The sequence below is a fragment of the Crinia signifera genome, chromosome 7, assembly GCF_055691185.1.
Source record: "Crinia signifera chromosome 7, ASM5569118v1, whole genome shotgun sequence".
Taxonomy (NCBI): domain Eukaryota; kingdom Metazoa; phylum Chordata; class Amphibia; order Anura; family Myobatrachidae; genus Crinia; species Crinia signifera.
In genome coordinates this window covers 73,650,402-73,671,095 of record NC_139223.1, presented here as the reverse complement: position 1 = coordinate 73,671,095, position 20,694 = coordinate 73,650,402, and the positions used below count along the sequence as shown (strand labels likewise).

General features: G+C 41.8%; 1 protein-coding gene across 4 annotated transcripts in view; it reads right to left on the bottom strand.

Annotated features, from left to right (window-relative positions):
* The window catches only part of MRTFB (myocardin related transcription factor B), a 376,317-nt gene that overhangs the window by 52,090 nt on the left and 303,533 nt on the right, over positions 1 to 20,694 (bottom strand). For all 4 annotated transcript variants that reach the window (XM_083153324.1, XM_083153322.1, XM_083153326.1 and 1 more), the window contains 3 exons: positions 13,339 to 13,404; positions 5,312 to 5,367; positions 5,020 to 5,095 (listed from right to left, as the gene is read on the bottom strand). In XM_083153324.1, coding sequence (XP_083009450.1) covers positions 5,020 to 5,095; positions 5,312 to 5,367; positions 13,339 to 13,404 — 198 coding nt within the window. The remainder of the gene's footprint in view (positions 1 to 5,019; positions 5,096 to 5,311; positions 5,368 to 13,338; positions 13,405 to 20,694) is intronic.

The following is a 20,694-nucleotide window of genomic DNA, read 5'->3' as shown; positions in this document are numbered from 1 at the left end:
ACCACAGTAACTGGAATGAGACACATTGCATACCCTGATCTAGAGTACCTAGGATCTACCCATCTACGTTTAAAAATACCTGGGTATTAAATTGTTCAGCAGCGCTAATTACAGAGAGTTTAGAAGAAAGCACTAAGTGACCACATACCGGTGTCTGTAATAAAAGTGCTGACCTCCAGAAAATAGTCGTTTTTCCATTCTGGTTTGTAAAACATTGTAAATCATTGAATTTAGGATGTAAAAGACCCCTAACATGCAACAGACAGGTAATCCACGGCCTACAGTGAATACTTTCAAATTTTGTGCATTGAGATAAATGAGATTGATTAAACCTGAAAAGCCGAGGTGTTACCTATAAATCACCTCCTTACACCCTGACATGGTGTTGCGAATCCGCTCGGAACAACAGCGGACCTTTGCCATGTGGAGTTGCGGGTATGCCCAATAATGATCTGACCGACCAGACTATTCTTGGAAATTAAATTTTGCTGCAGAACCACACATATTACTATCACCATAAAACTGTACGAGGCTCTACCCTATACTGGTTAATGTAAATTTACTTCTAATTAGCCAGTGCAGTTTTTCACCCTTTACGTGAATACATCTTTGTATGGAACGTACTTAATAATAATGCCTTATTAACACACTTGTCATGTGACAACAACACATCAGACCTGATGATCTAGTTTATACCCGCTAAGTGATTTCATGTCCTCTGACAATAGAACCATTTTAGCAGGAGGGACACCTGAGAGCTATAAATGTAACTGGTGTAATTATGAATAGGTTGCTTAGTAAACAGCACAGAATAATAACACGTGTATGATGAAATCTTCATCGCACAAACATTTACCATTATACGACTTATGCCGGAAGGCAATATGGACAATACCCCTACTTATCTACAGATAGGCTCCTTTTACACACACCAGCAGAAGCCGTGCACAGAAGTTTACAATGGTGGGGATGGCAACAGCCCTGCAGCCGTCCCTTCCAGTGGTGATATCCAGCTGCAACCGGGCACCTGGGCCGTGGCCGTCCCGTGTGAATGGACACCATGCTGTCCATTGTTAACTACTGTGCATGGCTTCTTAGTCATGCAGGGTTTCGCCGCCCGGTGGCTGCCGATGTGTGTGAAAGGGGCCTTAACGTGCAAATATTTCCATCTCCTGATGCCTTTTTGCAAAGTGATTAAAAATGTATTCTTTATGATGACCCAGCAATGTTTTTTGGTAATAAACTATATGTTAACACTTTATATTGAGATGACATGACAACTATACCTACTGTACCATCTGCACACAAACACATAGACTGTCTATACTGCATGCTGTCTGTTCCTAATGCTAATACTTTATAGGATTAACGATACAACCAGCCAAGTAGTGACTCATCAGAGGAACAATGTTTTCCTAAAATGTCTTCATTTCATTATTTCTATACACACAATAAAAACAAAAAACACCATCTGTACCATCCACAACTAAAGGAACATGGGGGCACAAGTCTCCTACATTAAACAACTAAGACGGAAAAAAACAAAGCGTAGCTTAGACCAGGCATTGCCAAACTATGGCCCTCCAGCTATTCTAAAACTACAAGTCCCATCATGCCTTGTCACAGTTTTGCTATTAGGGAATGCTAAAACTATGGCAAGGCATGCTGGGATGTGTAGTTGGTACTTGTGTATTTGAAGGGCGCCCACTAAGCTGTTTGCTTAGTGGGCTATTCTGCGTAATGAAATCGCACTGCATGCAATTTTGCGGTACTATGCAATGCGATTTTCCTTAGTTAATTTTTAGTGTACCGCGGATCGCATCGCATGCCATTTGCGGTGTGATGCGATGGAATTTTTCATTGTATAAGCACCCATGCGATGAGATGTGATGATACTTCATTTTAAAAGCACCCATGCAATCCCCACGTCAACCCGAAGCGTGGCAAGCACAGCCAGCCCCGTGAAGGGACGAAAATTACTTTACATGTATGCTGCACTCACCCCACTTCGGGCTTGGTGGCTCGCTGTGCTCGCCACACTTTATAGAATCAACTCCACGCCAATGTGGTTAGTGGGGGTATAAAAAGGTCGGGAGGGCGCGTAACCGCAGGGGTGCTTTTAAAATGAAGTACCATCACATCTCATGAGTGTTTATACAATGAAAAATCGCATCGCACCACAAATGGCATGCGATGCGATCCGCAGGCAGGGGTGCACTAAAAATGAACTAAGGAAAATTGCATGCGATTCGATTTTCCTACGGTGCCGTACGTATGTAAATTGGGCGCCCTGCAAATACACAAGTACCGTGTAGTTTTACAACAGCTGGCGGGGGAGCAATATGTATACAGATGTGTCCTCATATTGTTCATAATTGTTGTAGTCATGTTAAAAAGCCCCCTTGGCACAACTGAACACATGAAAATCTTCTAGTGCTAGGGGTCTTTTTTGCTATAAATGCATTGTATTTGCAACATAAACATTCAATGCCCCTGATGGCGAGCTAGGATGGCGAGAAGTGCCGATACCTCGCTGTCATGTATTGAACTCCCTCCCCTTCACTCGCTTTTTCCATGAGGTGAGAACAGCGATTATTGCATTAAAACAGCAGGGCTCTACACAAAATGCAACGAACATCGCTGCATTGGTGGTGAATCTCACAGTTCCAGGGGATCCTTGCCCTCCTCTCGTGGGGAGAATTTATCCCTTACATTGAATATGGTGAGGGAAAGTGAGGGGGTTTGACGGCGAGCATGGCTTGTTTTTGGGGAGGAAACGCCATCCTTGCCGTACAAACCCCCTCGCCAGCCATTGAATACCGCCCAATGTGTCTAGGATGCACAAGAAGGCTGTACTGATATTTGCTATATGACATTTGTATATACAGTAGATGTGTACTCATATCTTGCCACAACAGGCAACTCATTGTGAGATGCATTAGCATTAGACTTTTAGTAATTTTTTTTTATTAAAAGGATATGCGGCATGCCTATATTTTCTGTGTTCTCTGTGCTGCTGCAAATGTATGTGCATCTGTATATGTAGTGCTACAATGTATGTGCATCTGTATATGTAGTGCTACAATGTATGTGCATCTGTATATGTAGTGCTACAATGTATGTGCATCTGTATATGTAGTGCTACAATGTATGTGCATCTGTATATGTAGTGCTACAATGTATGTGCATCTGTATATGTAGTGCTACAATGTATGTGCATCTGTATATGTAGTGCTACAATGTATGTGCATCTGTATATGTAGTGCTACAATGTATGTGCATCTGTATATGTAGTGCTACAATGTATGTGCATCTGTATATGTAGTGCTACAATGTATGTGCATCTGTATATGTAGTGCTACAATGTATGTGCATCTGTATATGTAGTGCTACAATGTATGTGCATCTGTATATGTAGTGCTACAATGTAGCAGCTGCAGATTTTTCTCTGCTCTGTATACAGACACTGGGCCAGATGCATCAAGCTTCAAAAAGTGATAAAGTGGAGAGAGATAAACAACCAATCAGCTCATACCGGTCATGTTACAGGCTGGGTGTGAAAAATGATAGGTAGGAGCTGATTGGCTGGTTGTTTATCACTCGCCACTTTATCACCTTTTGAAGCTTGATACATCTGGCCTTCAGTCACACACAAAAATGGTCATATCACATTAATCAGCACAGTCTCCTTGCATGTCTAAGTTGCAATGGGTCAGAGAGATGCACGGGACCTGTCTGTTCACTCATGCCATTCATCTTGTGCTGCATGGCATATTGCAGCAAGATGTAAAAGGTCACATCTATATATCATTATAAAGAAGTAATAAGTTAACATACATATAAAATATAGAGTATCAACTTTTTTTGTTCACATGTAAGATACTGGACACCCAACAATATAGGGGTACATTTAATGCAGGCGGCGAGCCCCTGACGGGGAGCTATACGGCGAGCAGTGCGACAGCTCGCCATCAGAGTATTCAACGGACTCCCCTTAATTTGCCATTTCAACCTCGCCTCAGGGAATAGGCCGTCAAAACAGCGGGACTGGCCAGAAAATGCAGCAGTTGCTGCATTTGTGGCGAATTAAGCCGATCTAGGATTTTTGCTGAACATTGAATTCGGCGAAGGGGGTTGGACGGCGAGGATGGCTTTTCCTCAGCAACAGAAGCCATCCTGGTCGTACAAACCCCCCCTTGCTGCCCACAATGAATATACCTCATAGGGGTGCATTCAATGATTTTTGGGGGCTATGACAGCGAGCAGTACTGGCTGCTCACTGTCACAGCTCGCACGGTCAACTGACCCTCCACACACAACGTTTCCACCTCGCTGGGTTTTTGTTGCAATCGGGAAACAGCGTGTGCGGCCGCTAAAAACAGCAAGGCTCGCGGCTAAATGCAGCCAGCGGGCTCCCTGTGTTAGCCGCGAGCCTCGCTGTTTGGGGGAATCCTCCCCATGTTCTGACAGCGAGGATTCCCCGGCATGTTGAATAGGGTGAGTTGCCGATGTAGGGGTTAAACGGCGATGATCGCTTGTTTTCGGTGATCCTCGCCGTTTAACCACCGCGCCGGCCACATTGAATACGCCCCATTGTCTTTCTTCCTCACCAATATAGCAAGTGAATAAGTTTCTACATTTTGCTTACCACCTAGATTAATATGCACTTCACAGACCATTCCATAACTAATTGTATAGTGCTCCGTGCATGTGAAGGCAACCTCCCCTAGAGGGCTGTCACATGAATATACCAGAGTGAAATGTGTGTGTTACAGCATTTTGTAAGTTACACATAATATAGGGCAGGGGTGGCCAAACCTGTCCTCAAGATCTACCAATGGTGCACGTTTTCCAGGCAACCTGTGGATCTATAGTAGGAATGAATGCAGCAGGTTTTAAACGTGACAGTTAGTAATGACTACAGCTGTGCACCAGCTAAGTAACCTGGAAAATGTGGACCGTTGGTTGATCTCGAGGACCGGTTTGGCCACCCCTGATATAGGGTATTTAGAATGTTACCTTCTAAAATGTGCATCCTGACTAGCTCAGATCGTTCCGGCCGGCTGCGTATCTTGTGCTTGAGGAAATTCTCAGTCTGTGTGTAGAAGAAGACACAAAGTGAATCAGACAATGCACATGGGGGGATTTCTGTATGTGTCTGTATGGCTGTTGTGCTGTCCTTCGCTCCTGAGATGCAACTTTGATGAGAATTGCGGTTTGTTTGACCACTTCACATATTTTTGGCAAGCTTTTAACAACATTTTGTGTAGCACCCTTGCAACCCCCCAACATATTATGAGTTCATACTCACCCTGGCACGCTCCAAGCTTTTAATCTGCTCATGAAATGCAGCAGGACTTTTTAAGGCTGAAAATGAAGAGACAATGTTAATTTTGGCAGTGAGCATATGAAATAAAATAGCTGGATTGTACTGTATACACGTTTAAAGTAAATATATAAGACACTGGGATATATTTAGATCATTATTACAGTATCTTAAAGACACCTGTATTTACACTATGCCCTGTTCCCCAAACAGTGGTAGTGCTGCCATTAGAGCACCAGATGGAAGCTTTCACTACCGTCCCCTAAATCTCCTTTACAATGTGCTCCAGAGTCACACATTTACAACCTGTATCACTAGGCTAAATCCAATAACGTCTCCAGACAGAATTTCTTCCAGGAAAGTAATGTAAATGCACTTCAGTTTTATTCTAAGACTTGGTATAAATATTGTTCTTTATGTCACTGTGCTGGATCATATACTGGTATCTTATATCTCATTATAACCAGAACTATTGCTGTCTGTGACATTCCTTTTCTACACAATCTAAACCCACTTACTATATACATATAATGTGACAAAAGTTTTACCCTCATTAGCTGCACATTGTCTTTTCCTTCAGCCTACACACGTAGCCATGTCATGCCATTTACTGAGCGATCTCATTACATCGCTCAGAAAATGTCCCTACATCGCGCTCCCTGTGTAGGGGCATAGCTATAGCGATGCGTGGCCCCCGCACGTCTCCAATGCCCCGGTTATTAATAACCAGCATGCGGAGAACACTGGCCTGACAGATCGCACATGCTGAGCAATCGTGATGAGCTCAGAACGCTCAGTAGGGTCCATTACTGTCCTTCACCACTGGGTAACCCCTGATATTTGGACTCACACATATACTACACCAGTGATGTTCTGCCTTTTCCTCACTAAAGAATGTCATTATAGGGGGGTATTCAATGATGTGCCGTTTTCTGGACTAGCCAAAAAAAACTGCACTTACAAAAATATGTGGGTGAGTGAATTATTAACCGATCCACGTGTTTTTGTCGACATTGCCTCCGTTTGGCTGTTTTTAGTCATGTTTTGACACTGGAATGGAAACTGCAAGGCGAAAAACAACTAAAACTGTATCAATTTGGGCAAGATCTAGACAGGCAATAGCGCTGTTGCTCAGAGGCATACACACACACAGTGACCTGTGCTTACTTTTACGCAATCTTGTCCGATCGCTTAGAAAACGGGCTAAAATGGATCCGTGTATGCCCCTTGAGACTGAGTAATCCGAACCCAGTTCCCAATCTTAACTGCTGCACTGGTTGAGAATGTCATCACACCGCGCACAGCATCTGCAGTCTATAATCCCTTTATGGGGCCTACAAGCATAGCAAGTGTGCAGAGAGAACTGAGCTATGCTAGATCACCTCAGCACACACGCACAGCGACGTGTAGCGCTATGTGCTGAGCGGGCTGCCAGTGCCGGTGTTCTCTGGTGAGAGAACACTGACGATCAGTAGATTTATGTTCCCTGCTCTATTCTACTGGCGATATCACCACGCTCTGCAATCGCTGACCCCTACATGGTCCTCAAGGACCCCCAACAGTGCACATTTTCCAGGTCACCCGGCAGGTGCACTCATTAATCATTGACACATTTTAAAAGATCACAGGTAAAGCTAATTATTTCACCTGTCATTCTGTGTGGAGACCTGGAAAATGTGCACTGTTGGGGGTCCTTGAGGACAGAGGTTGAGAACCACTGTTCTAAGTGATCTAGGGCCAAAGCTTCAAAAGTGATAAAATGGAGAGTGATAAACAGACAGCCAATTAGCTCCTACCTGCCATGTCACACAAAATGTCAGGCAGGAGCTGATTGGCTGGCGGTTTATCACTCTCCATTTTATCACTTTTGAAGCTTAGAGAATCTGGTCCCTAGTCAGATCGCTTAGAACATGGCTAAAAATTGATTTGTGTGTGAAGGTCCCATTAGTCTGTAGTTAGGAAGAATTAACTATCACATCAATTATCAGTACAATAACTGCACACATCAACAGGGCTCAGGGACACTTCAAAAACATAAAGAACCAGTTCATCCTGTAATGGTTTCTCATTATATAAAATGTATTGATACAGCACTACTAAAGGGAGGAGCGGCGAAATACACTCAGGACACGAACTACATTGTGACTGACAAGTTGTGTAACGTACGGCCTGGGGGTTTAGCCCTATATCTGCAGATATATGCAACCAAGATCTCTGTATTATCTGATTATTATGTAGATATCTCTCACTCAGTGTGCAATTGGGATACAAAATGTTTTTTTTCCTAACCAGAATTACCCCTCCCTTTTGGCACCTGAGTGACATCACCTCTGATTGAGCAGCTTGCCAACAAATGTGTTGTGAAGTTGTCTAACCATGTCTAATAATGTACATGTAATCTTAAACAATTACCATGTACATTTAATAATTTGTGTAAATATATTCAATATACAGTACCACCTAACTATTAAGCAGTTTGTGTATTTAATGTGTTAAACTGTTTTTAGGATTAGTATGGAATTGAGGGTAAAATGTGCCTTTTTGCAGATGACACAAAGGTATACAACAGGGTAGACACACCAGGAGGGGTAAAACAAATGATTGAGGATCTAGGTAGATTAGAGAAATGGTCAAGAGAATGGCAACTACAGTTTAATGCCAAAAAATGCTAAATCATGCACTTCGGTCTCAGAAATCCAAAGACTCAATATAGTATAAATGGCACTATAATGAAAACTACTGAGGAAGAGAGGGATCTAGGTGTCACTATTTCAGGGGACTTAAAAGCAGGTAGGCAATGTAACAAAGCAATGAAGAAGGCAAGTCAGATGCTTGGTTGCATAGGGAGAGGAATCAGCAGTAGAAAGAAAGAAGTAATAATGCCACTGTATAGGTCATTGGTACGACCTCACCTAGAGTATTGTGTTCAGTTCTGGAGGCCATATCTCCAGAAGGATATAAATACAGTAGAGACTATACAAAGAAGAGCAACTAAAATGGTGCATGGCCTACAGCACAAAACGTACCAGGAAAGATTAAAAGATCTGGTACTTGTGAGTTATCCGGGCTGCCGATTTCTAAATCGGGTCGGATCGGGCACATCGCATCGTATCACATGCGACCATCGGATGCGATGCGATGCCCCGATTTTTCCATAGGAATCAATGTTAAAATGGACTGAGTCCATTTTAACATGGAATTCAATGGGAAAAAGGGGTCCTTTTCATACCCCTACTATCCAAGTGGGCATGGAGTTGGATATAAACCTGTGGCGAGCGTAGCGAGCCCGAAGCGTGGCGAGCGTAGCGAGCCCCGCGAGGGGACACAGAATACCGTCCCCTCGCGTGGCGAGCGTAGCGAGCCCCGCGAGGGGACACAGAATACCGTCCCCTCGCGGGGCACGCTTCGCTCGCCACGCTTCGGGCTCGGTGGCTCGCTACGCTCGCCACAGGTTTATATCCAACTCCATGCCCACTTGGATAGTAGGGGTATGAAAAGGACCCCTTTTTCTCATTGAATTCCATGTTAAAATGGACTCAGTCCATTTTAACATTGATTCCTATGGAAAAATCGGGTCATCGCATCCGATGGTCGCATGCGATGCGATGCGATATCGCATCGCATCTGATTGTATGCCTTAACTTAAGGCATACAATCAAAAAATTGGCAGCCCGGATAACTCACAAGTACCAAAGATCTTAATATGTATACTTTAGAGCAGAGAAGGGAAAGGGGGGACATGATAGAAACTTTCAAATATATCAAGGGTTTTAACAAGGTACAGGTGGGAGACATTCTTCACAGGAAGAAGAGCAACAGAACACGAGGACATGCACTGAAACTAGAGGGAGGAAGATTCAGGGGAAATGTGAGGAAGAATTTTTTCACAGAAAGAGTAGTAGATAAGTGGAATAGCCTCCCATCAGAGGTGGTAGACGCAAATACAGTAGTACAATTTAAACATGCTTGGGATAAGCATATTGATATCCTTACAAAAAAATAAGGATCAAATATGGTTTGAGGTAACATGTTTAAAAAAAAAGGGGCAGACTAGATGGGCCAAGTGGTTCTTATCTGCCGTCAAATTCTATGTTTTTATGTTTTAGTATTGTAAAGCTTATTTACTGACTAAGAAGTTTTAAAGTTAACATAAAAAAAGAACACTTTTGCACCCTGATGTTCAACCAGCACCACAGGTGGCAGGGTTAACCTAGGTTCTAAACTCAAAATCTTAAATATTTTAAATGCTGTCATGTTTTTGGAACCTTAAATTATGTTTGTGGTTTTAGTCACCGACTTAATTTAATTTAACAAATGTCCCATCAGACATGACAACCACTGTATATTACCTGTATGAGGAAAACATATCTGGTCACACTGTCGACATGTCATCAACATAACATGTTATCTCATCTTGAAGGAATATTATTATAATTGTATTTATAAGGCGCCACAAGTGTTTCGCAGCACTGTACAAAGGAACAGTACAGGGAGACAAAACTTGGCATGAATACATGTGATACTGCTGGCTGATGCCCTTTAATGTTCCTGCTAAAAAAAAATATTGTGGCGTTTGGCTATAATGTCCTTCCTGCCTGCTCAGCAGTAACAGTGGTAGGTGTTCAACACCCAAAAATGGGTTAGAGGGCACGATTTATGTAAAACTTAGGTACTTTAAATACATAAAAAGGCTGCTCCAACAGGAGTGAGGACACATATGTTCTTCTAGACTCCAGAGACCCCGGATCTTATTATTTTGGTAGAAAATGCTGACAGGGGAATTGGAATATTCACCAGTATAAAAGTAAATTTAACATTTTATATTTTTCTTTTGTAATTTAATTAGAATACTGTAGCTGATGTGTGGTAACACATATAAGTAAGGGTGTGCCGCGTGATTAGGAGGCGGAGCCAGTGAGGTAAGTGGTTTTACATATTCAGATTCTCCCAATGGAATGTGTACACTGTTTCACATTCCGTTCATGTGTTTTAAAGGTCACACATTAGATATTCACAGAAGTGGTTTAGTCATGAAGGTAGAGTTGGATGTCTAGACATCTCAGAACAAAGGGCTATTATTGATTCAGATGAACACCGCTAATTCCTCTGTCTACTCCAACACGAAAGTCCTAATGGAATGTCCTGTTATTTTATTCTTTTTACAATGCAATCAATTTACATGGTTTCCCAAAATACAGAATGAATAAGACATTACAACAATATAAAAATGTTTTGACATTCAGCTTTCTTCAGCCTGGTTTCAATCAAAGGTTTAGAATTATTTAGAGTATGTAATTGCTTCCACTGCACCATAAATTGCTGCTATTGCAATGTAAATGGTCAATAAAATAAATGAGAATTTTACAGGGTGTAATTTACTATAATTAAAGAAAGATGGATTGTAATGAAAATGGTACTGTAGAGCAACCAAATCATATTGAATTTTGAAAATCTTGCAAAAAAAAATATATATATATATATATATATATATATATATATATATATATATATATATATATTTAGCATTATTATTTTTAACATATGGTAATACATTTTATTATTTGAGCACTATTTAGAATATGGTCAGAGCTTAAGACAATTTTAATCACTAGACAAGTAACATTCTAAAAATAGATTTTTTTTTTTTTAACCTACATAATTTAAGAGCAATGTATGAGAGGAGCAGGCACTTGTGCAGCCTCCTCTCTACCTAGCAGCGATGTAGAGTCTGAGCAGTAGGGTCCCAGAATTATATGCATGCGCAGATCTCTGAAAAATATATGCAACGGCCATTTTCCTGGTGATTTCTCTAACGCACATGCAGAAAACACTGGGAAAATGGCTGCCGGTGATGATTTGTGCTTTTGCTGCTATCAACAGGGGACTGACTAATGTGCAACGCACATTGCGCTCATTATAAATATGCCAGTATACATGTAACCAGAGTCACATGGGTGTACAGTGTGCGGTCCAGGGGGGCTCACACATTTGTTCAATACTTACCTATCCAAAGTCCCATATCTGAAAATACAGAAATGTTGAAATCTCTGGGAAAACGGCTTGGCAGCCATTTGTTTTGCTTATGCATAGAAAAATCACCAGGAATATGGCCGCAGTGCTACTTTCCCAGATATCTGTGCAGTACCTGCCATATGTTGGTACATCAGTGACGGAAGTCAGAAATGCTACTTATCGTAGCTTTGAATGGAGAAACAGTTTAACAACTTTGCAGATGCAGCCAATGACCGGAATCAATGGGGGCATCCAGGGTTGGACTGGTCCAAAGGGGTACAAGGGGGGTTCCCAGTGGGTCTATTCAATTATAACCCCCTTTTTCGTGCAAAAATATAACAATTTGCATAAAAACACAAAAGGTCCAAGAAAAGCAGACCCATTTATTTTTTGTGTGGCAGCTTATTGGGAAAATATGGTTACTTGAGATATTTGGTTTCGCCTGGCTATGCGTCAGAACTGATAGGATAGCGACTCAATTTGCCACGGTAAATCAGTGCAGCTAATTGGATACCGCCCACAGTATTTTCCATACTTGCCTACCTTCCCTGAATGACAATCTGGTGCCCCTCCCAGCAAGATCCCCGCAGTTCCCTATAAACCCCCCTCGGCTGCCCACTTAAAATATAAATTGCATCATTGCCTCCACTGTACAATGCCTGTAATATTGGCATTGTACAGCGAGGGTTTCGCCAAGATGGTACAATCGCAAGCGTTATGCCCTCTGTGTTGAGCAGGCAGCCCTCACCCTAACACTCCAGTCCTCGAGAGCTACCAACCATGCTTTCCAGGTCACCCGGCAGGTGCACTCATTACCGCATGATACATTTTAAATGATCCACAGGTGGAGCTAAATACTTCACTTGTGATTCTGTGAGGAGACATGGAAAACATTAACTGTTGGAAGCTCTCGAGGAGTTGGCTACCCCTGCCCTAACATATTGTAACGTTTTTCATATTTGTGGATAAACAAGTTTACTACAGGTTTATTAGTACCTGAAAATACAGAAAGAGGCTAACAGCTGATGCTCTTGGTGTTAATATCATGTGTGGATTGTAGTACCTCCTTAAACAGAGTATCTGCCAGGACCATTGCAAAGCCGTTTCAATGAGTACGGAAATGCAAAAGGCAGTGTGATAATGGGTATTTTTTTATTGTAATGGAGTACATTTTAGTAACGGATCTCCAATTACTAGAAACATTCTCAGTCCCAAGGATTTTAATATATACTATATCACTAATATTCTTAGTAGTATTAGCCCTTATGGTTACACAAAGTTAGTAGCTGCAAAGTGGGATTTTATTATTGTCAAAGCATACAGATCGTATGTGATCATAGGAGATCAATAATAAACTTTTCTCCAGGATATTCCCACTACTACATTTGTGTGTCTTATTGTGTCAAGTGCATTGCAACAAAGTTAGTGTCCAATTTTATAAAAAAAAAAAAAAAAAAAGGCTCCAATATAGGCCGATGCCAATCTAATAATGATCTTATTTCATAAAAAATTACAAAAAAAAAAATTTCCTTTATCTGCAGAACAAAATAGAACTGTACTACCAATACAATGGTGGTCACTTGTTTATAAAGGAAGAATTAGGTCACTCAAAAAGTGAGTGGCCCAATTACAGATGTGTATTTCTTAGGAAGGTTACTTGTTCACAACCTCACTCCTCCCTTATATCTTGATTTTGGTGGGTCACAGATCTTGCGGGGACATATGGACAAATGTATGGTGTATTAGTGTATTTCTCCAGTTCCAAGAGCATATTTAAGGATGCAGTTATATTTAATGTATTAGGAGTGCTTTCATTAAATTGTAGTAACCGGCATAACATATAGTGACATTACTATTCTTCAAGGGTGGCGTTATTCTAAGAGACTGAACTGATTATTTGTTTTTCATATAATATAGGACAATTTCTTATTCTTATAACTCAATTATAGGAAGGAAATTATAGTACGCCAACACTTTATAGAGTTTTCTGGGTGACTTACGTGGCATGATTCCCTGGTCTACAAGTTGTTCTCTTGTTCGCCTTTGTTGTAGACGCAATTGAAGCACTGAAAGAGAGAGGAGGAGATGTGGTTAGCAATAAGCAGACTCACACTTGCCAATCATTAAGTAGTGGCTCATGTCATTGTAGACAATACCATGCCCATTAAATGCACTTTAAAACTGTAGATTTAACAGCATGATTGGTGCAGCCTTTACTTTTTTGTCTTGTTCCTTCACATCACATCTGCATTTTATAATGAGAGGATTTATGCTGCTTTAAAACACACATCAAATAATTAGGATTGCTGTAATGATTGAATGAAGCAGGTAGCTGCTGTTTTATATCAATGCATGGCATGCTGCTCCAATATGCAGGTGTGACACAAGCTTGCCTAAAGCTGGGTACACCCCTGACAAATATGTCAGCGGAACCAGCCGACGCGTCGACCAAGCAGCAGATCAAGGTAAGTGTGCACACTTACTGATTGACCGTTTAATGGGTCAGATGTAATGATGCTCAAATTGGATGGAGGTGTGGGTTCCTCGCCAAACTCTGATGTTTTTTTTTTTAGAGCGGCAGATATTTACAAGGCATGGTTTTGCTTTCCTTTGAGAGGGATCCAATCAGATCCCTCCGAGTGTCCCATGTGGCACACGTCATAGTGTGCATGTACAGAAGTATTCCTGGGTCAGAAACCTTGAAGCCCTGCAATCGCTAAGTATAGCTCTTATCAGGGAGCTGTCCTTTGTCATTTTAATCACAATAATTAACACCACTATCTACCTTATAATTGGTGGGCTGCATTAAGGCCCGTACACACTGGGTGATTTTAAGCTGAAAGCAGCTCAGTTTCACAGTTTGAGCTGCTTTCAGTTCAAAAGCTGCCCAAAGTGAGGCCCGGCAAACATCGCTGGCCACCGTATTACTAGCAGATGAGTGTCGGGGTGCATGGCTTTCCATGGCATCCTGCTAAGGAAAGCCATCCACCCCTGGGGAAATCATTTAGATGGGCAAAAATCCCTCAGTGTATATACACTGAGCTATTTTAAGCCCAGCGATTTTACCCATCATTGCTGTGCATAGACGCTGGGCAATACATCTAAAATGCAATGTATCGTATATCCCACCCTTTGTAATCACAACAGTTTGCTAAAACAGAAATAAATGAAAGCTAAGAAAAGACAGAAAAAAAGAGTATCAGCTTAAAAAAAAAATCATTCAGATATTTAACTTTCTATTTTAAAGTCAACACATATATCCTACAACATCTGACCTCTGCTTCCTGTATGTTGGGTGGTGTTGTCAAATTGCCCACCCTAACTGGCAAGAGGTTCACAACTTGATTGAATCGATTCCTGGCATTCGTATGACTTCTTTTCCATTCTACTACTTATTATTTAAGCCCATAACCAACGCCCCGTACTTGACTCAAAAATAATTACTCAGATTCTAAGTGAGGTCAAATGCCATATCACTGCTCAGTGGAATGTGTCTATATCACCCTCCTTGATGGCCACGATTAACACAATTTGATACAATTCTTGATACCTCTCCAAAGGGGGGATGCTCTAACATCCGCGGCCCCTTACCGCCGCACATCGCCCCCCATCACCTACATAATTATCGCATATGCTCTAACATATGCGATAATTATGGCAAAGGACAGCTCTTGTGTTAAGAGCTGTCCTTTGCGGGGAGAGACAGCAGGTCCCATCGGGACCCGGCAGCTCCCCCTCCCTTAACCAGCGCTGCTGCGCCGGGCTTTCCTCCTCCCTGCACCTGGAAGAGGATCATAGTGCAGGGAGGAGCAGGTCACAGGTCCAGGGAGCACAGCACTGTGCTGCCTGGGCACAGGTGAGGGGGGGTCGATGCGGGGGTCAATGTTAGGCGTTGCAGGGCGGGTCACGGTAGAAGCCTATGGGCTTCTATGGGGCATCACCAGATTTTTTGGGGTGATGCCCCCCCGTTGCGATAACCCGGCGGGGGATGCTTAGAGCATCCCAAAATGCGGTTAAAACCCTGATGACGGGGTTTTAACTGCATTTTTAGTTTAGAGAATCTCCCCTCAAATGTGTTAAACTCAGAATGCCATAGACTAACTACTTCAATTCTAAGACCCCATTAACTACCTTATAGTCTTCATAAAGGGGCCTACACACAGGGTGATGCTAGATCGCTCAGAACACTCAGCACACAGTGATGTGTCAGTGCCATCTGTCAGGTCCAGTATTCTACAGTGAGAACACTGGCCCTGACCGGCAATCTCACTAGATTTATCCAGCATGCTGGATATTAATAGTCAGGCGATAGGGACACACAGGGCTGCACATCACTATCGCTATGGCCCTACACACAGAGCGATCTAGGGGCATATTTATGCTTTTTTTCCCCCCTTCTCTCTTCCATTTTGATATACTCTTTACCTTAGCTTCTATAACAGTGATATTTGACTGGACATATCCATTAAAGATATTTCAATTTATTTTGCTTACTCTTGGAATCTGTATACTGGGTTATGTATAAAAAAAACAAGATAAATAGATTAAAAAAAAAAGATTGCAAAAAACAAATACTATTTATTTTCTTCATAGGTTCATATGCCCAGAAGTAAGAAAATCTGGAATTAGAATGGCTGTATTTTTATTTATTTTTCATAAAAGAGGAAACATCATGCTTTTAACTATCAGAAATAACATTGTTTATATAAAAATAAACTGATTTTTTTTTTATTATTATTCTGTGATATGCAGTGTTGTTTTATACCACTTTCACACTGCCTAAACGTTTAAAAAAAAAACGGTATTTTGAAACGGTATTTAAAACGGGTCTGAGCCTTCACATTGCAGTAGATTACCATTTTAAATACCGTTTAAGTACCATTCACATCAGTCAACCCATTTAATCCCCTGAACACGTTTCAAGGCAGAATGAAGGGGACAGCCTATCACAGGTCTGTAGTCTGTTGATTTTACTAAATACCGTTTCAGAGCCATTCTCACTGTATTAAAAAAAGTCTCTGAAACGTGTAGGACTCTGCTTTTTAAATGTTTTGAAAAACCGTGGTGCTCTGGTGCTTTCCCACTGCAGCCGTAAACGTTTTAAAATGGAAAAAAAAGGCAATATACAGTTTAACAAGTGCAGTGTGAAAGGGGTATTACTGACATACATTCAGACTCTGACATTGTTTTGTTTGTTAATTAAGTGATCAGAACTGAAAATATGAACACATTTCTTCATAGGAAATTATTTTCTTTAAATGTACACTTCCAGCAATTATTATTGCTCCAATCTTATGTATTACATCATTATACCATAATTTGCAGTGGAGTGGGTGGCCATTTATAAACCGCATCCACCTTACCCCTCACCTTCATCACAAACCTCATGGCATTTTATTTGAGCTGTCATGTGGTACAGTTCCACAGAGGTCGTATAGATGTCGTGGTGAAGGGAAGCATCAAGTAGATAGTGGTCTCATTATGTATGACTGGTACATACTAATTGTAATGGAGTGGAAATGATTCCAGGTAATATATAGCATTATATTTACAGCACAGAAAGCCTTCAAGATGTTTACTTTCCTAAAAGAATCTTGAGTCAGGGAATATATAATTTTTGTGTTTGGTAATTTAAAACAAGATATTGTGTCTTTTATATTTTATTGTAATCTACGAGTAATTTGCTCCCTAATTAACACAGTATTTTTTAACATATGTACAGAATATGAGTATCAAGTAAAACCAAGGAATGTCTATATATTAGCTGTGTCTCCAGACAAAGGCCCAATCCGAAGCCTTTGGCAAGAACCTTCGCTGCAATAATGATCAGATGACTGTACCAAATGCTACATTACTTCTAGAATGGGAAATAACGCAAGCAAGAGGAACAGTCTGTGACCATTCAAACAATCTGAAATAAGCAGCTGAAGATAACAGGGCGAGCACAAATGTGACATTCATAGAATACACAGCTCTTGCTGCTTTTATTTACAGCTAACTGGTGGATGACCAATGCTGGGATGTTTGAAGTTAGAACTGACATCACAAAGATCACTTTGCTCCTGCTGTGCAATTCTAATTTGTTTCGAATAATATTCCTGCTTTATTCATTGAAGCTAAAAGCATATTTGAAACAACTTCCATTCCCTGGGAAGATTATATAATACCCCTTTTACACCAAAAACCCTGGTCCGACCCTGGTCTTTGAATGCTGGAGTATCCAGGGTCTGACCCTGCTTTATACCCCATTTACACAGCACTTTGACCTGGGTCGGACCTGGGTCTGCACCATTTACACTGAACCTGGGTCAGCCCTGCCTTAAATAATATTTTATGTATATATTTATAGAAAAATATATATATATATAGAAATATATATATATATATAGAAATATATAATATATGGAAATATATAATATAATAATATATATATATATATATATATATATATATATATATATATATATATATATATATATATATATATATATATATATCAGGGCTGACCCAGGTTAAGTGTTTTTTTTTTTTTTTTTTTTTAAGGTGCTGGGGGTGCCGGAGGGTACCTGTCCTGCCTGCTGTGCTTGGTGTACCTGGGGGTACCGGGGTGCTGGGGGGTGCAAGGGGTGCTGGGGGTACCTGTCCTGTCTGCGGTCGGATCTCAGCGGAGAAGATGATGTGCGCCGTTGCTGTACCACCCCCCCCCCGGCAGACGGTCCCTGCGGCGTGCGGCGTATGGAGTGTCAGTGGCGGGGGTCCCTCTGGCGCATGGGAACTAGTACTAGTTCCTATTGCGCTGGAGGGACCGCCGATACTGACACTCCATACGCCGCAGGGACCGGCTGCCGGATTGGAAAGGGGGGGGGGGTGATACAGCAGCGGCGCACATCATCTTCTCCGCTGAGATCCGACCGCAGACAGGACAGGTACCCCCAGCACCCCTAGCACCCCGGTACCCCCAGCACAGCAGGCTGACAGGTACCCCCCTCTCCTCAGCAGCCGCAGGGACCCCCCTCCTCCCGCAGCAGCTGGGAACATCTTCCCCAGCGCTGCACGCTGTGGACCCGCTGCGGGTGCCTGCACCCGCAGCGGGACCATTTACACCGACATTTACACGGGTCCTATCCGTGTTCTACCCAGGTCAGGACCTGGGTAGAGGACCCGTGTAAATGGAAACGGATACCCCCCATTTACACCGCCGCGGATCCGGGTCTGACCCGCCGCTGACCCGGATTTTTCGGCGGTGTAAAAGGGGTATTAGTCATATCAATTCAGGGAATATCACCCAAGCCAAGAAAGTACATGCATGATAAACTGGAGATACACAAAGTCTAGAACCCACTAACATTCATATGCAAGTTACACATAAACTGATTAATTCCAAGGACACCATCACTTTTTACGTTTATACCTCCAGTAGTGGGTTCTGCCTTTGCGTTCAAGGAAAGTCCAACACATTTATGCCCCCAGAATATCCTACACTGATCTTCTCTATACAAGTATACAGCCTTGATTGTGGCTGCTGCGAGTATGTTCTCCTATGACTCTGGGTACCCACTGGTTAACACACGGCTGCTAGGGACTTACCGCGGAAAATAGGCTGGACTGTAATTGAATGTTTCCTGGCTTTAAACCCTAAGAGGCCACCAGCCCTTCCCCAGAGTGGCAAAATGTCAGCATCTAAATGAAGCTGTGTACACATTAGACGACTTTGTAAACTATGTGAATCATAACAATGGGTTCTGAACGACAAGTGTTTTACATTGTTCAGTGTGTACACTCTGGAAGTGGCTACTGACAATGGGCCAGATGCAATAAGCTTCAAAAGTGATAAAATGGAGAGTGATAAACAGCCAGCCAGCCAATCAGCTCCTACCTGCCATGTCACAGACTGTGTATGAAAAATGTCAGGCAAGAGCTGATTGATTGGCTGCTTGTTTATCACTCTCCATTTTATAACTTTTGAAGCTTAGTGCATCTGGCCCAATATCTTTTGCAAGGTTGCACAGTGTGTATGCACTATACTGTTTGTCCGGGAAGTCAAAAGAAGTTCTTGATGACATCACATTATTTGTATAGTGTATTATCTGCTTTAAGCTGGTTACACATTAGACAACATCATACCTCCCAACATGACCCTCTCCAGGAGGGACACAATGCTCTGCTCCTGGACATTCCTCTTAATGTAGGATTGCCATCACCTGTGTTGCAAAGGTTAATTGATAAGAAAGGTGTGTCACCACAGATGATGGTAATCGTACATCAAGAGGGAAGTGCAGGAGCAGAGGATTGTGTCCCTCCTGGAGAGGGTCATGTTGGGAGGTATGCAACATGCAATGTAACTCCCAATATTTATTTGCATGGAAACATCGGATATTGTGCATACACGCCAAATAAAAAAAGTGTTCTTTCCAAGCCTTACAATTTATCTGTCCTAATTATCAGATGATATTTATCTCCACAACTATTGGAAGATTTGTCTACAAATTGGTCATCAGACTCTACACAATGCACTGTATACAATATCAAGACCACATTTATCTTATCCTTTAAGCATACTTGAAGATCCAATGGAAAGTGTACGCATTAACATTACACAATTCTCATCATAAAATAATCAGCTTATCTGACAGATAATTGTATAGGCAAGGGATAGCAGCCTTTTTTCTATGGCATCCCTAGGCCAAATATGTTTTATTAAGAAACGTAGCCAATTATTAAATTAATTAAACTGTGCTACCTGTCACCCTCAGGTTCAGTTATGTGGTGGACAGTGTTGCCATGACTGACAGCAACTTGCACTTATTTTGCATACTATACTGCCCAAAATCATTTTATTTGGTACTATGTGTCACCAATCCGTGACACCTCTACAAATGCCCTGCTGCTGTCAGTCTGGGAACCACTGGTATAGTGTGCAACCAGATTTAGGGAAAGCCAAAGAAAGGAAACATAACTTTGCTTAGAATATGTCGATAGAGGATATCTGGGATGGAAATACACAGACAAGAGGCTGTGTCTCCATAGTAACCAAGACAAAAGCAATGAGATGTCAGCAATCAACAAAGTAAAACCGTTACTAAAAGGGACCCTTCTAAATACTTGTAAACATATCCCAGTGTCCTGTTAATCTCCCAAATCTATCCTTTAGACTGTGTATAACTTCTGTATGTAAAGAGCCTTCCAAGGCAGCTCTGACTGCCTTTGTGGTGTCCTAAGATACAATCACTCTGCTTCTTTCAGAATATCCCTGGGTTCTCCAACTGAGAAAAGTCTCACAGGTCAGACGTGCATTTATGTTATGTAGGATGGCTGTTCGCAATCGGGTCAAAAGTCGACATCTAAACAAATCAGAT